The sequence below is a fragment of the Ambystoma mexicanum genome, chromosome 7p (assembly GCF_040938575.1).
Source record: "Ambystoma mexicanum isolate Mex_15411 chromosome 7p, UKY_AmexF1_1, whole genome shotgun sequence".
Classification (NCBI taxonomy): domain Eukaryota; kingdom Metazoa; phylum Chordata; class Amphibia; order Caudata; family Ambystomatidae; genus Ambystoma; species Ambystoma mexicanum.
The window spans coordinates 462,332,991-462,349,538 of NC_090939.1; the positions used below are offsets into that span (position 1 = coordinate 462,332,991).

Below are 16,548 nucleotides of genomic sequence, written 5' to 3' on the forward strand. Positions count from 1 at the left end.
CTGAATTCAACTTTCACAGAGAGGCTATCGGGCACACTTCTAAATGCACTTTCCACAGAGAGGCTATTGGGCACACTTCTAAATTCAACTTCTAAATGCACTTCTAAATTCAACTTTTCACAGAGAGGCTATTGGGCACACTTCTAAATTCAACTTCTAAATCCACTTCTAAATTCAGCTTTCACAGAGAGGCAATGGGCACACTTCTGAATGCATTCTTCATAGAGGGGCTATTTACACTTCTGAATGCACTTTCACAGAGAGATTATTGGGTACACTTCTAAATGCACTTTTCACAGAGAGGCTATTGGGCACAGTTCTAAATGCACTTTTCACAGAGAGGCTATTGGGCATACTTCTAAATTCGACTTCTAAATGCACTTCAAAATTCAGCTTCCACTTAGAAGCTATTGGGCACTTCTAGATTCAACTTTTCACAGAGGGGGTATTGGGCACACTTCTAAATACAACTTTCCATGAGCGGCTATTGGGTACGCTTCTAAATACAATTTTCACAGGAGGCTATTAGAGATTCCATCTAATTGGGGCATATGCTAACAATCACATTCCTGCCTAGATTCGGCACAGACTAAACTTGAGAAATTCCATCTAAGTGTGGCACATGCTAACAATCACATTTCTGCCTAGATTCGGCGCAGACTAAAACTTGAGAGATTTCATCTAATTGGGGCATATGCTAACAATCACATTCCTGCCTAGATTCGGCGCAGACTAAACTTGAGAAATTCCATCTAAGTGTGGCACATGCTAACAATCACATTTCTGCCTAGATTAGGTGCAGACTAAAACTTGAGAGATTCCATCTAATTGGGGCATATGCTAACAATCACATTCCTGCCTAGATTCGGCGCAGACTAAACTTGAGAAATTCCACCTAAGTGTGGCATATGCTAACAATCACATTTCTGAGATTCCTTCTAAGTGTGGCATATGTTAACAATCACATTCCTACCTAGATTTGGCGCAGACTAAACTTTAGAAATTCCATCTAAGTGTGGCATATGCTAACAATCACATTTCTGAGATTCCTTCTAAGTGTGGCATATGTTAATGTTAAAGGACATTTGTACCGTGCACTATCATCACCGAAGTGGTCCCCTGGCGCTCTGGCGGCTCTGAAAAGGGGAGGAGAGGGGGTGGGTTAGTGGGAATAAGCTGGAAAAGTGCAAGACAGCAGTGATGTGCTGTTGGCCGCCTCAGCCCGGTGGGTCCGTTGGCTGGGCTTGGGGTGTTTTACGGTCCGTAGTCGTCGTGTGCTGTTGTGCAAGTCTATGTGTGGTTTTTTTTTTGTTTCATTGTTGTGAAGTTTGTGCGGATTGCTGCATTTTAGGCTTGTGGTTGTGTTCAGTTAGAGTTTGAGAGATGTATGCAGAGGGATGGAATTGTTGGTTGGTTAGTTGGCATTGCTGTCCATTGCAATTATGGGATTCCATCTAGGTGTGGCACATGCCAACAATCACATTTCTATCCGGATGCGACGCAAGCTAGGGTTCAGAATTCTGAGTGAGGTACATGCTAACAGTTACATTTCTATCTAGATGCGACACAAGCTAAAGTTAAGAATTCTATCTAAGTGGCACAAGCTAACATTCACATTTCGATCTAGATGTGATGCAGGCTAAGGTTAAGAATTCCATCTAAGTGGCGCAAGCTAACATTCACATTTACATCTAGATGTGACGCAAGCTAAAGTTAAGAATTCCATCTAAGTGTGGTACATGCTAATATTCATAATCCCGTCTAGATGCGACGCAGGCTAAGGTTAAGAATTCCATCTAAGTGTGGCGCATGCTAACATTGTTAACCCTGTCTAAAGATGAAGCAGGCTAATCTTAACATTTCTGTATAGGTGTGGCACTAGTTAACATTGGCTAGTGTGTTAGTGCGTAATGCAATGCAACATTTACAGTCAGGCCAAGAATGGAATTAGGCTTGTGGTCACAAATCTCTATATGAATGCATGGCGTAATTCTATGGCAGTCTACGTTATGGAGAGGTGAGGTAGAGTGGCAAGGGCTTTCTAGAGTAGAGTAATTGCTCTACACCCCACCCATGCCAGTCTTACAGTTTTGTTGCTGTCTGTTGGCTTCCTTTGCTTCCCCTGCGGACACCTGTAGACACGCCTTGGAGCCGCAACTGTAGGAGCCGCCCTTTGCCTCGGGGCCCTTAGCCAAGGGGGCTGCCGGGCAGAGGGCTGCCCTGGGAAGGTCTGTTATGACCAGGTGGACGCACCAATCAGGGGAGGTGGACGGGTTGGAAGGGGAGGGTGGGACTGTGAAAAGGCCAGACATAAACAAAGGAATACACCCCACAGACTGCACCCTTTGGATGCAGCCCAGAAACCGAAACAACAGGCTCAGAAGCGAAAAGAAACACTAGACAGGCACCAGATTAGCACACAATGCTCACCAAAAAATATAGATACATAAATGATTAAATAAATAAAAATAAATTAAACAAAATTTTATTTAAAAAAAAAACACTCACACCACTCCAAAAGAGGGCATAAAGCCCGCCAAAAATGGATTACAATCATTGTGAAGCTACTCACTCAGAATCAACCAGCCCCTAAAGGTGCTTCCACACTGGTTTCTCCTGCCATATCCTTCCTCATGGCAGTCCTCAAATAAAAAAAAAATGCTGATTAGCATACAACGATTTAGTTCAAATCGTAATGAGTGGCGGCTATTGTATTGCCCCATTTAGTGGTACATGACTGCATCTTGTATTAACTAAAGAAGCCCAAATCCATATAATTGCTGTGAAGAATCCTGTGTATGCCTCCCTAAAACCCTGCCTAATGTCTCGTCCCAGGTGGCCTGGGGAGGGTAGGCGCTTGAGGATCCCAACCCTGTGGGTGGTGTACTGTGGGAGGATCACCTGGGTGGAGGCAGGGTCCATGTTAGTGAGGAGATTACGTGGGGTGAGACTCAATGGGCCTCATTATAAAACAGTGCCGGTAAGCTACCAGCGCCGTTACTACTGGCCCGGCAAACTATGAGTTGTGCTCGCGGCAGAGCGGCACCCGCAAGTACAACTCGTCGGATGCACTGGCACCATTCATGAATGGTGCCGGTGCATCCAACCTCCCCATTCCCATTGAGCCTTCTGGGGCTCAATGGGAATGCGGAGTAATGAATACCGGCACCCGGCAATGGGGACGGAACAGGTCTGCCAGGGTCGGAATGCCCCTGTAAGTCCCCATTGCCGGGTGCCTGTAATTTCACGAGTTTGGTGGCAGCCGCGCCGGTTTTACTGGCTCGGCTAGTGCCAAACCCGTAATGAGGCCCAATATTTTTCCTCTGATGGGGAGGGTCTTACCACTGTGCTAGATGAGGATATGGCTTATTGTCATTTTAATATCCCTCGACCTTTTGTTAAATCTAAGGTGGTAAAATCTAAGGTTATAACTTCCAAACTTATTATACTAAAAGAAAGAATTCAATAGTGTAAGTGTTGCCTTCTCTACACCATCTTCCTCTTATAGAGTTAGAACTTACAGCTCCTCTGTTAAATATAGTAAGGACATTAAATGTACCTTCAAAAATACAAAAGAAGTAGAAAAACCTAAAGTAAACTACATGTCCCAGAATCCTGTAGGGACTGAGATGAAGAAGAGGGCAGAAGAAGCATGTAGATGTAAAGGACAGACAATTAGGCCTAACAGCCTTTGCAAGGGTCAGGCAATTTACCCTAATGGCCTGCACATGTCCAATCGCCCCACTTAGGAGGCTTAAAAGGCTGAAGCAGGAGCGGGAAGAGAGAAGGAGCTGGAAGGCTGGCAGTAGTAGCAGAAGCAGAAAAGCAAGAGGCTGGCAGTTCATGAGGAAGTGTGATCACTTAAGGGACGTACGTACGTATGTAGAGACAGCAGATTTCACCTGCAAGTTCTGAGAGGGTCCTGGGTTCACAAACTCTGCCTTGCTGTGGCTGTACTGAGAGAGACGTGCTGAGAGTGAAGATCTTCTCAGGAGTGCCTAGTGGCTGTAATTGCAGGGCCTTTAGCAAGATGCAAGCAGAGGGACAGAAGAGTGAAGGAGAATCCCAGTTACTGTGGCCGAACCTCAGACAACTGTGCTGCAGAGGGGTGTGTGTCCCAAGTGTGTCTAAACCCGTATAAAAAGTGGAAGAACTCAGGAAGTTAAAGCAGCCTGCACCTGCAGTGTTACTGGAGCCGGTGAGTGAAGCTTGGCATCCGGGTTCACTCAGAAACCCTTGCCGGTAACTGTTACTAGCTCTAAAGTGGCTAGCGTAACAGTAGATACGAGTATAAAAGGTTTGTCATTGTGAAAGCTATTCTTTACAATGGAAATGTATCACACACACTTCTAGTAAAAGTTGTAGTGCTCGCGTACGAACAAAAGCATTTCATTTCCCATTGTTGAACTGTGAATGTTGCCGGAGTGATCATGTACTCTAATGAAAGAGGGAACGCTTGTTAAAACACTCCAAAAACCCTAAAGGTGACTTATACAATTGTTACAAATACTTATAGGATCAAAGGAAGGTCGCATGTGACCAATTGTGATTCCCGACCGGAGTTAGAAAGCATCTCTGTGATAATACGTGGGAATTCAAACACTTACAGTTATTTAAGGTTAAAAATCAACCTTAAAGAGTGATTCTGTGTGCCTAAATCTGTTTTTCCATTGAAGACTGAACCTTGTAACACTAGGAACAAGTATTCTTTAAATCCTGAGGTTGTTGTATTAACAAGAAGAACACGCATTGCCCAAGCCAAGAGGCAAAGCCTTTCTACAGTGAAGAAAACCCTGTTTAAATCTATCCACCTAACTGGTGATGTTGTCAAATGTCTAGTTTCCTCTGATAAAAGTGTGACATTGTTATCTGAAGCTGGAAGTGTGGCAACACAGTTTCAAGGTAGCTACTGGAAACAAGAAGGTGTGAATAAAGTTGGGGAAGGGAGAAGATTGGTGCTTCTAAGAAGATTGAACAAATGATCTGTTATGCTAAAACTGCAGAAGTTGAGAGAAAGTAAGTCTGGAAGCAGAGGCAGGTTATACTTGTGGCAGTAAGATAGATAGAAGAGACAAAGAGGCTGACCTTTTTTCTTGGAGCATAGGAAAGAAGAAGAGTGCCCTGCCTACCTGTAGAGGTCGAAGAGTCTTGTCGTTAATGCCTAACAATCCGGAAGTACAAAACTGAAGGTGTAACTGTGGGTGTATATAATACTGTCAGTGGATGTCACATTGAAGTTAGTTGAAGTAGTGGTATACTGTGGAACAAAACAGTCTGTTCCCACAGTAACAGTAGTAGATGGGTTGTTGTCTAGAGGAAAGCAACAACCCAAGAAGAAGCATCCGGACAATTATACGAAATACACTGTAGAGGTCATAAACACTTGTCAGGTAGCAGGAGGAGATGTTGTTACTCTATTCTTTGTGCTGTGGCAAAACAATCTTGGAAAGAGTATACCCAGGATGACCATTGCTGCTATTTTCATGGCTGGAATTGGAAGGGGATCTTTTCAACTGAAAGCTGAAGAACTGTTACCATTGGATTTTTGTTTGAGGAACTTTTATTTTACTTGGAACTTACAAGAACTGGTTCAAGATTTTCCTTTTCCTTTTGAACATTTGGGGAAATTAACTTTGAACAATCCAGGGGAAGGGATTTACCCAGAACAGGTGATGTACATCCAAAACACTGGCTATTTTGTTGTGTATTCTTTTATGCTGTTTATGATTTACTTCGAATGTTTTGTAGTTTAGTGTGAGGCCCAGTTTTGTTTATGTTAGGAGTTATTCCCTTAGACTTTAGACTAGGTAGGGAATTCTCTGGTAGAGTAAGTTTAGCAAGGATTTATTTGAAACCTGTTTCTTTAATAAAATGTTTATTTGTGAGAAAACACAACCTGTTGTCCGCCTCACATTACTGACCCCTCACACTGCTCTTCACACTTCATGACGCGATAAGGTCAGTTGGTTACACTTTTTCATAGAGATATAATAGAGAACCTCTTGAGAAGTTCAGAGTCAGGTGTGAAGTAATACACTGGTGTTGGCTAGAAGGCTCACATCATATTGCATTCTATTACATGTAAACATGAATGTATCAAGTGTCTAGGGATTCACAACAGCATGCACTACATATCCAGGGCTTTAGGAACAAGATTTGAGAGTTCTGCTTTTGCACAGTTTTAAGAAACAGAAGTGTGCACAAAGTAGTTGAATTAGAAAAGAGTGCAGTGTTTTTTCTGCATTACTAGTCTTTACAGATGTTTGAATTTTCACATTCTTCTATTACTTTGAATGAATTTTACTATTGTGCTGTAGGAGAGAAAACAGGCATATGTCTAGATTTTGGCAGGGCGGTCTTTTGTCTTTACGCAGTGGCTAAAATAAATATCATTTAGATGAGTAATATTAACATGCATTTTTTAAAAATGTTGCTATGCTCTATGTAATGCAGTCAACTTTCCTTCTTTACCTGTTACAAATATTTGTATTAAAAGTGAGTCACACTGCAATAGGTGCGTCTGTACTCTGAGCCCTCACACGGCTCAATTAGCAAGCTCATCTTTATTAAGACAACAAATTGAATTGCAATGCAAAACTCTTTTCTTTTTAAACTGCTTGGTTTATTAATAAAATGGCTGCTTGTTAGACAGGCAAAGATGGTTTTCTTTTTACATTGCACACAACAAGCTCAATGCACTTGTCAAAGAATGGGTACAAGAAGGGAGCCTAATCCCGGATCTCATGAAAGTACAGAAGTAAAACTTACAGAAGATGTTGTGTTCTGGTACAACGAATGGGGGCATTTGGCCAAATTGAGTTTTAACCTTTAACTAGAAAATATACAATAGCCTATAATACTGTTCAGATCCAATTTGTCAAGAAATTCTGGCCACATCACTGACAAATAAATAGGTTTTGGTAACATTAGCTTTTAGGTCCACAATTTGGGATCTGTGTAGATTTTTGTGCATCATTCCTTTTCTACCTACGCTACACAACCAGGCTTATTTAAGCAGGGACGACTGTTTTTTTAAGAACACTTTGTTGTAAAGTTTCCTTGATTTGGACACCTTTAAAAAGCAAACACTTACTGACCTACACCGCTCCTTTGGTGCTGTTTAAAGTAGGTGGTGCTGCGGCTTAGCAGCTTCCTGCTACTCAAAACCTATTCCTGCAACTCCCTAAATTGCCTATTGCAGAACAGGGTTTAGCTGCTTAATCTTCCCCATAGCGATGTCCCTGGCTGTGGTCCAACCTTCACATTGAGATGAATATGCAGTTTTTGGTTCCAGAGGGAATTGACAGGAGCTAATCACATGCATTCTATATTTAGCAGGGTGCACTGCGCATTGCCTTATGATATGAACCAGGTCTGACATTTATCAAATGTATCAGCGTCATGTGGGGAGCTTGACAGGGTTGGCATGCATACTCTGTGTGCCGAGAGGGTGCTAGGCTCCAAGGTCATGCTGAATTTGTTGACCATGTGAAACAAGGAAAACACAAAGCATAATTGAAGCATCAAATAATTTCAAAAATATTACTGCATTTGTTTAGCAACAGCAGTACAGATTTCAAAGGCACAAGTTGTGAGTTAAGAAAGTCATCTACTCACGGCATTCTTCTTGTGCCTTTTGTTTGAAATTCCCAGAAATGGCAAAACTGATGAGAACTATACTGATAAATGCACACCATTATTTGAGATGAGATAGCTGCTACCAGGGGGGGAGAGGAGGAAGTGGGCCCCCTGATAGCCTGGAGGCAATTGGTGACCTCTATGGCAAACCCCCACCAGGTTAATTATGAAACAGAAGACGCAGACGAGTCTACAAGCACTGTGATACCCGAAAATGCTCCTGTAGATGACACGGATGAGCCGGCTCAAGTTTGTGGAGAGGGAGGGGGAAGGACGGAGAATAACACTGTATAATGTGATGGTTTGATATTGGTTATGAACGTCCTGAAAAGTTGTATTGTTTGATGCTTTGTTTGTTCAAATAATAAAACTATTTAAAACATTTTTTTTTATTTGAGATGAGATAGAACAACAGTGTGCACTTAGACGTGAGTTTTCCAATCCCTCCTCATTTTACAATTTTGCAGAATACCATTGGATATGCAACTCTGTCTTCCAGTATTAGATGGAAAGAGAAAATAACAAATTAAGTAAATGGCCGATACGAACGAGCACACAAGTAGGACACACCTGTGCCTGTACTTTAAGGTCAGTAAATATGCAAAATGAGATGCTGATTAGCATACAACCATTTAGTTGAAATCGTAATGAGTGGTGCCTATTGTATTGCCCCATTTAGTGGTACACGGCTGCATCTTGTATTAACTAAAGAAGACCAAATCCATATAATTGCTGGGAAGAATCATATGGATGCCTCCCTAAAACCCTTCCTAAAGTCTCGTCCCAGGTGGCCAGGGGAGGGTAGACGCTTCATGATCCCAACCCTGTGGGTGGTGTACTGCGGGACGATCACCTGGGTGGAAGCAGGGTCCATGTTAGTGAGGAGATTACGTGGGGTGAGACTCAATGGGCCTCATTATAAGTTTGCCGGTCCGGTAGTAACAGTGCCGGTAAGCTACCAGCGCCGTTACTACCGGACCGGCAAACTATGAGTTGTGCTCGCGGTTGCCTTTCTGCCCGCCAGGTCTGACCTGGCGGGCAGACCGGCAACCGTGAGTACAACTCGTTGGATGCACCGACACCATTCATGAATGGTGCCGGTGCATACAACCTCCCCATTCTCATTGAGCCCTCTGGGGCTCAATGGGAATGGGCAGTAATGAATACCGGCACCCGGCAATGGGAACGGAACGGGTCCACCGGGGTTGGAATGTCCCTGTAAGCCCCCATTGCCGGGTGCCGGTAATTTCACGAGTTTGGTGGCAGCCGTGCCGGTTTTACTGCCTCGGCTCCCGCCAAACCCGTAATGAGGCCCAATATTTTTCCTCTGATGGGGAGGGTCTTACCACTGTGCTAGATGAGGATATGGCTTATTGTCATTTTAATATCCCTCAACCTTTTGTTAAATCTAAGGTGGTGAAATCTAAGGTTATAACTCCCAACCTTAATATACTAAAAGAAAGAATTCAATAGTGTAAGTGTTGCCTTCTCTACACCATCTTCCTCTTATAGAGTTAGAACGTACAGCTCCTCTGTTAAATATAGTAAGGACATTAAATGTACCTTTAAAAATACAAAAGAAGTAGAAAAACCTAAAGTAAACTACATGTCCCAGAATCCTGTAGGGACTGAGATGAAGAAGAGGGCTGAAGAAGCATGTAGATGTAAAGGACAGACAATTAGGCGTAACAGCCTTTGCAAGGGTCAGGCAATTTATCCTAATGGCCTGCACCTGTCCAATCGCCCCACCTAGGAGGCTGAAAAGGCTGAAGCAGGAGCGGGAAGAGAGAAGGAGCTGGAAGGCTGGCAGTAGTGCAGAAGCAGAAAAGCAAGAGGCTGGCAGGTCATGAGGAAGTATGATCACTTAAGGGACGTACGTACGTACGTACGTATGTACGTACGTACGTACGTACGTACGTACGTGAATACAGCAGATTTTACCTGCAAGTTCTGAGAGGGCCCTGGGTTCACAAACTCTGCCTTGCCGTGGCTGCACTGAGAGAGACGTGCTGAGAGTGAAGGTCTTCCCAGGAGCGCCTAGTGGCTGTAATTGCAGTGCCGTGAATGTGCTGAAGCACGAGGCCTGTACGAAGATGCAAGCAGAGGGACAGAAGAGTGAAGGAGATTCCCAGTTGCCGTGGCCGAACCTCAGACACCCGTGCTGCAGAGGGGTGTGTGTCCCAAGTGTGCCTAAACCCTTAGTAAAAGTGGAAGAAGTCAGGAAGTTAAAGCAGCCGGCACCTGCAGTGTTCCTGGAGCCGGTGAGTGAAGCTTGGCATTCGGGTTCACTCAGAAACCCTTGCAGTAACTGTTACCAGCTCTAAAGTGGCTAGAGTAAGAGTAGATACGAGTATTAAAAGGTTTGTTATTGTGAAAGCTATTCTTTACAATAGAAATGTATCGCAGACAATTCTAATAAAAGTTATAGTGCTCGTGTACAAAGAAAAACATTTCATTTCCCATTGTTGAATGTTGCCAGAGTGGTCACATACTCTAATGAAAGAGGGAACGCTTGTTGAAACACTCCGAAAACCCTAAAGGTGACTTATACAATTGTTACAAATACTTATAGCATCAAAGGAAGGTCGCATGTGACCAATTCCCGACCGGAGTTAGAAAGCATCTCTGTGATAATACGTGGGAATTCAAACGCTTAAGGCCTCATTATGAGTTTGGAGGATGCCATGGAAACTATTAGCTCCATGGCTGCCTCCAAACCGGGCTCCATTACCGGGTTACTGCAATGGGGACTTACCGGGTCATTCCGACATAAGAGGACCCGGTAAGTCCTCCTTGCAGGAACCATTCCCCATTCCCATTTGAGCCCCTATAGGGCTCAATGGGAATGGGGAGGGAGGTAACAACGGGCACATTACAAGTGTCCCGCTGTTACCTCCCTCTTCCCCTCGCGGCACCCGGAAAAGACGTCTGGTTTTACCAGACGTCTGATTTGGGTCCCGCATAGGAAACCTTGTAATCAGCCCTGACAGAATGAAGGGGGCCGGTCCGGTACCGGCCCCCTTCATTCCGTCAGCGCGAGCCTCTTAATGAGGCCGTTACAGTTATTTAAGGTTAAAGATCTACCTTAAAGAGTGGTTCTGTGTGCCTAAATCTGTTTTTCCATTGAAGAATGAACCTTGTAACACTAGGAACAAGTATTCTTTATATCCTGAAGTTGTTGTATTAACAAGAACACCACGCATTGCCCAAGCCAAGAGGCAAACCCTTTCTATAGTGAAGAAAACCCTGTTTAAATCTATCCACCTAACTGGTGATGTTAAAGGTCTAGTGTCCTCTGATACAATGGTGACATTGTTATCTGAAGCTGGAAGTGTGGCAATACAGTTTCAAGGTAGCTACTGGAACCAAGAAGGTGTGAATAAAGCTGGGGAAGGGAGAAGATTGGTGCTTCTAAGAAGATTGAACAAATGATCTGTTATTCTAAGACTGCGAAAGTTTGAGAAGCAGAGGCAGGTTATACTTGTGGCAGTAAGATATATAGAAGAGACAAAGAGGCTGACCTTTTTTCTTGGAGCATAGTTTGTTTGTTTGATTGTCTATTTGTTTATTCAGTTTTTATGTGCACCAGACCCAGAGGTAACAGGGCGCAGCAACAAGAAAATGCAAGGCTTACATGGTCACATAATATACAAAATAAAGGCATATATTGTTAGGAAAGAAGAAGTGTAATACTGTCAGTGGATGTCACATTGAAGTTGGTTGAAGTAGTGGTATACTGTGGAACAAAGCAGTCTGTTCCCAAGGTAACAGTAGTAGATGGGTTGTTGTCAAGAGGAAAGCAACAACCCAAGAAGAAGCATCCGGACAATTATACGAAATACACTGTCGAGGTCATAAACATTTGTCAGGTAGCAGGAGGAGACGTTGTTACTCTATTCTTTGTACTGTGGCCAAACAATCTTGGAAAGAGTATACCCAGGATGACCATTGGTGCTATTTTCTTGGCTGGAATTGGAAGGGGATCTTTTCAACTGAAAGCTGAAGAACTGTTACCATTGGATTTTTGTTTGAGAAACTTTTGTTTTACTTGGAACTTACAAGAACTGGTTCAAGACTTTCCTTTTCCTTTTGAACAACTGGGGAAATTGACTTTGAACAATCCGGGGGAACAGAACAGGTGATGTACATCCAAAATACTGGCTATTTTGTTGTGTATTCTTTTATGCTGTTTATGATTTACTTCGAATGTTTTGTTGTTTAGTGTGAGGGCCAGTTTTGTTTATGCTAGGAGTTATTCCCTTAGACTTTAGACTAGGTAGGGAATTCTCTGGTAGAGTAGGATTACCAAGGATTTATTTGAAACATTTTTCTTTAATAAAATGTTTAATTGTGAGAAAATGCAAGCAGTTGTCCGCCTCACATTACTGACCCGTCACACTGCTCTTCACACTTCATGACGCGATAAGGTCAGTTGGTTACACTTTTTTATAGAGATATAATAGAGGACCTCTTGAGAAGTTTAGAGTCAGGTGTGAAGTAATACACTGATGTTGGCTTGAAGGCTCACATCATATTGCAATCTAATGTGGTTATATCAGAATAAAAAAAAAATAAATTGGGACATTTGCTTTATCCCTAATGCACAATCTGCAGCTGGGAACAGGGTTTCTTCCCAAGTTGTTCCTCGTGTAAGAATTTGTGTAGAAGTGATACATTCCCTGACAGATAAATATGACATCTTCCAGCAATACAATCTAATGTAGTTTTGTGCACATGTTTTCCTGTCAAATGAAGGTTGTCTATTTAGCTGTGTATGAATTTTGACTATTTAAGACAATACCACTTCTTCCAAATAAACAAATTCCTAGAAATGTGATTTCAAGGTACAGTCTCAAAGTTCCAAAGTTCCAAAGATTCATGCATGTTTTGTTGATATTTATCTGCTACCTTCCGTTGTCACTTAGCAGGAGAATAGACATTAGGAAGGGATCATTACATTTTATTAGAGTGTCATCTACTCTACAGTGTTTGCAAATTAACCTTCACCATAAATGGTACCTTTTTGTACTGATCACACTAATCTATGTGAATGGCTTACCTGGATGACATCATCAATCTCAGCTCTGAGCACAGGTCCAAGGATGCCCAAGTGGTCTTCGTATTCCCCTTGAGGCACAGGTCTTTTAAATGTGCTATCCGTGTAACGCCGAAAAATCACCTTCTTGTACAGGCTGCTGCGCTGGTCACTTCTCATTCGCTCATTTCTAAATCCACTACAATATAAGAAGGTACTATCAGATAATCAGGTGATATTCTTACAACACAGTGACATAGATGCACAATTAATTTACAGAACCACAAGACACCTTAATTGTCGTAACAAAGTGCGATTTGTAAGAAGTATCTGAATAAATAATATCTGCACAAAAGCAAGGTGAAACCTGCCATAACTACACCAGCAGATGATATCCAAATCATCTACAACGTTCTGACAACTCAACGTCAAATAAACCTGATTTTGGCACCTACTACTCGCAAGTCGTCTAATGGCTGGTGACAAACCAACTCCCACTTATCCCAACAAACACTGAAAGGACTTTGGACTTAAATCTCAAGATGCAATACCTTGATTCACACTCAGTTTTCAGTATGAAGCAAACAACAACAATAGAAATCTAAACAGATAGGTAACATAATATCAATAACAAAACATTATCAACTGTAAACAATTTTCAACAAATAGAGGAAGAAAAGAAAAAGGAGGACAAGAAGAAGAGAAGGAAAGAGAGAAAGAAAAAAAAGAGTGGCACAACTTCAAATGTACAAATCATTCAAAACATTCCAGATGGCAGAGTATGTATCTGCTTTTTTACAACATCTGATAAATCACTCTTTCTCTACTTGCTTGAAGGTAGCTGACCAACATAGTGCCACTGCGAACATTCCTCAACTCCCCACACCCCCATACTTCCTTAGAACCTAAAGCATCAGTCTCTCAACAAAAACAAAAACAATTATTGCTGATGGCTTTTCACATATGCACCCATGTATCAGGAGAACCCAATAACAGCTAGGACGTGACATAGATACATAAAGAATCCATATGCATAGCCGTTTGTATCTAGAGCACTTACCACCACCTACGAGTTCCCTCCCCATCTCACACCTCTAGCTACAGCTGGAGATTTAGCCAGGCTCGTTCCTCCCATAGAACCATTGCGCCCCCAGGAGAGTTCCTCACCAAACTGCATAGTCTCTTCTGGCTCAGTGAACACGGAAGTACAATTTTCCTGAATAATCTTCAGCTTTGACGGGAATAGCATGTTGTACTGGTGTCCCTTTTGACGAAGCACTGCCTTCACTGCAGCAAATGACTTCTTGCCTGTCTGTACTGCAGGGATAGAATTAGGTTAGTAATAGTCTTAATCTCTTGAAACCGGATCACACCCTCTCTCTGGCTGCCTGCAATGGAACATCCCTGTCTGCATAATTCAAAGATTTCGCAAGCACCAGAAGCGGACTCACCCCCACGGTGTGAGGGCACAGACCTAAGGTACGATGCACTAATTCAATGACTAATTAAATTGAATAAGGCCGACTATCCAGCAAATGCACCAACCATGTTTCTATAAAGGTTTCAAAGTTCAGGGCCGCCACATTCTTTTCAGAGAACCTGCAAATTTGCATGCTATTGCATCACAACCTCCCTTCAAGATGCTCGCTCTTTGGCAACATCCTGGCATCCTCCATCTGCAGGCTTGACATTTCTGAGTGTAGATTGTTAGTGTGCTGTGTCACCTTTGACACCCTGTCATGAAGCTGTTCTAACTGTGCATAAGTGGCATCAATATTACTCATCAGGAGGTCTAGCTGCGTCATCACATTTACTAATTCCGTGTGCAGTTCTATCTTAAGTCCTTCTGTTATTTTGCCTACAGGGTTGGCCATCCCACATGCCTTCCTGGGTGAACATGTAATTTGCTACAGATGAGTTCTTTTGTTAAAATCCAAGTTTTTGTTACTTCTATGGCCCATTCTGTGTCATGACCCAATCCTCTAGAATAGATCTGGTCTGTTAACAGTTGCAGCTCAGCAGGCCCAACTGTACAGGTGTCATTGCTAAACAGTGTATATCACAAACTCCCTTCCGAATAGAGCTGCCTTATTTGCCAGGTTCTTACAAGCTCTGGCCTTCCTGTAGTGTTCCAGAGATAGAAAAAGGGCTATCAGAATCCTTCTGAATAAAGCCACCTAACTCCTCCTCCAGACACACACAGACTGCGGCAGGATCGGCAGCAGTAAGGGGGTTCCAAAGCACTGACAAAGAACCACTTACATGTCCTCAAGCATAGCAGCAGCACAGAGGCGCAAGCCGCGGTTCAGGGAGGCTGAACTAAACATGTTGGCAGACATGCTAGTTGAAAACACGGATGAAGTGTTCAGCAGTGATCTACGGCGGTAACCTCAATTGCACAAAAAGGCCATCTGGGAGGAGGTGACCCGGAAAGTCTCGGCGGTGGGGACAATCCCCAGAACAGTCCAGGACTGCCGCAAGAGGTGGGACGATCTACGTCTCAGGGTGCGGAACCTCCTGACTGCACAGCGCACCCAGGGCATGGCCACAGGAGGCAGACCTGCATCTCCTATCCAACTCCAGCCCTGGGAGGAAACATGCAGCAGCATCATGCACCTGGAGGCGATAGAGGGAGTTTGAGGTGCGGAGGCTGGAGGTTGAACAACTGATGAGGCTGTGAGTGCCCGTAAGCCCAATGTCAGATCACACACCTTGTACCCTGTATGCAATTGAGTAGGCCAACATGTCAAGTATGTCGTACCCAACGCTAGTACAGCCCTGCTGCCGGCCCACCCCCCTTCAACCTGGTTGCACACATCCACATAGAACTTGCTCGCAACCCACATCCATACAACACTCACACATCACACAGGCCCCCTCAATGGCACTCACAAGATGCACCTGCAGGCACTCAGACAGACATCCACCTTACACAGCACAACTGCTGGTGTCACCGCCGTGCTACCACATGCCCAAAGTCACGTCAGTGTCAAGCACAAGCCCCACCAGCAAATGACAAGATGCACACATCAATGATACACGCGGCCCACTCGTCTCATCCACCATGGCCCATCCCGCTAAATCATCACGAACGCAGGAACTGCCATAGGCAGCAGTCTCATGTGAAACACATCCGTGTCAGAACCAGCCACAACACCATGTCATACAGCTTGTGTGGCAGACCCATAACACTGAAACCGGGAAACACCAGTACCCCAAGCAACAGCCACTGCACACACCATGTCCACAGACCACACATGCACCCACACAGCATCCCCGAAACATGTTAATGTTAAAGGATATTTGTACCGCGCACTATCACCACCGGAGTGGTCCCCTGGTGCTCTGAAAAAAAAGGGAGGAGGGGGGGGGGTGAGTTAGTTGGAATAAGCTGGAAAAGTACAAGAGAGCAGTGATGTGCTGTTGGCAGCCTCAGCCCGGTGGGTCCGTTGGCTGGGCTTAGGGTGCTTTCCGTTCGGTAGCCGTCATGTACTGTTGTGCGAGTCTATGTGTGTTTGTTTTATTGTTGCAGTGTAGTGAAGTTTGTGCGGTTTGTTGTGTTATAGAGTTGTAGTTGTGTTTGTATGGAGTTTGAGAGGTGTATGCAGAGAGGTGAAATTGTTAGTGTGTAGGTTATCGATTCATAATTGCACGCTTGGTCCAGGCTTGGCCGGCAAATTGTTTGTCAACCATTGAATTACATTACTATCAAGATGCGACACAGGCTGAACTTAGAAATTCCATCTATGTGTGGCACATGCTGACAATTATAATTCTATCTAGATGCAATGCAGGCTAAACTTAGGAATTCCATCTATGTGTGGCACATGCTAACATTTACAATTCCATCTAGATGCGACGCAGGCTGGGTTGAG

At 43.6% G+C, this 16,548-nt stretch overlaps 1 protein-coding gene across 1 annotated transcript in view; it reads right to left on the reverse strand.

Moving 5' to 3' along the window:
- Nucleotides 1-16,548, reverse strand: part of F5 (coagulation factor V) — a 1,375,529-nt gene that overhangs the window by 620,778 nt on the left and 738,203 nt on the right. The window contains exon 14 of the mRNA XM_069636481.1: nt 12,698-12,872. Coding sequence (XP_069492582.1) covers nt 12,698-12,872 — 175 coding nt within the window. The remainder of the gene's footprint in view (nt 1-12,697; nt 12,873-16,548) is intronic.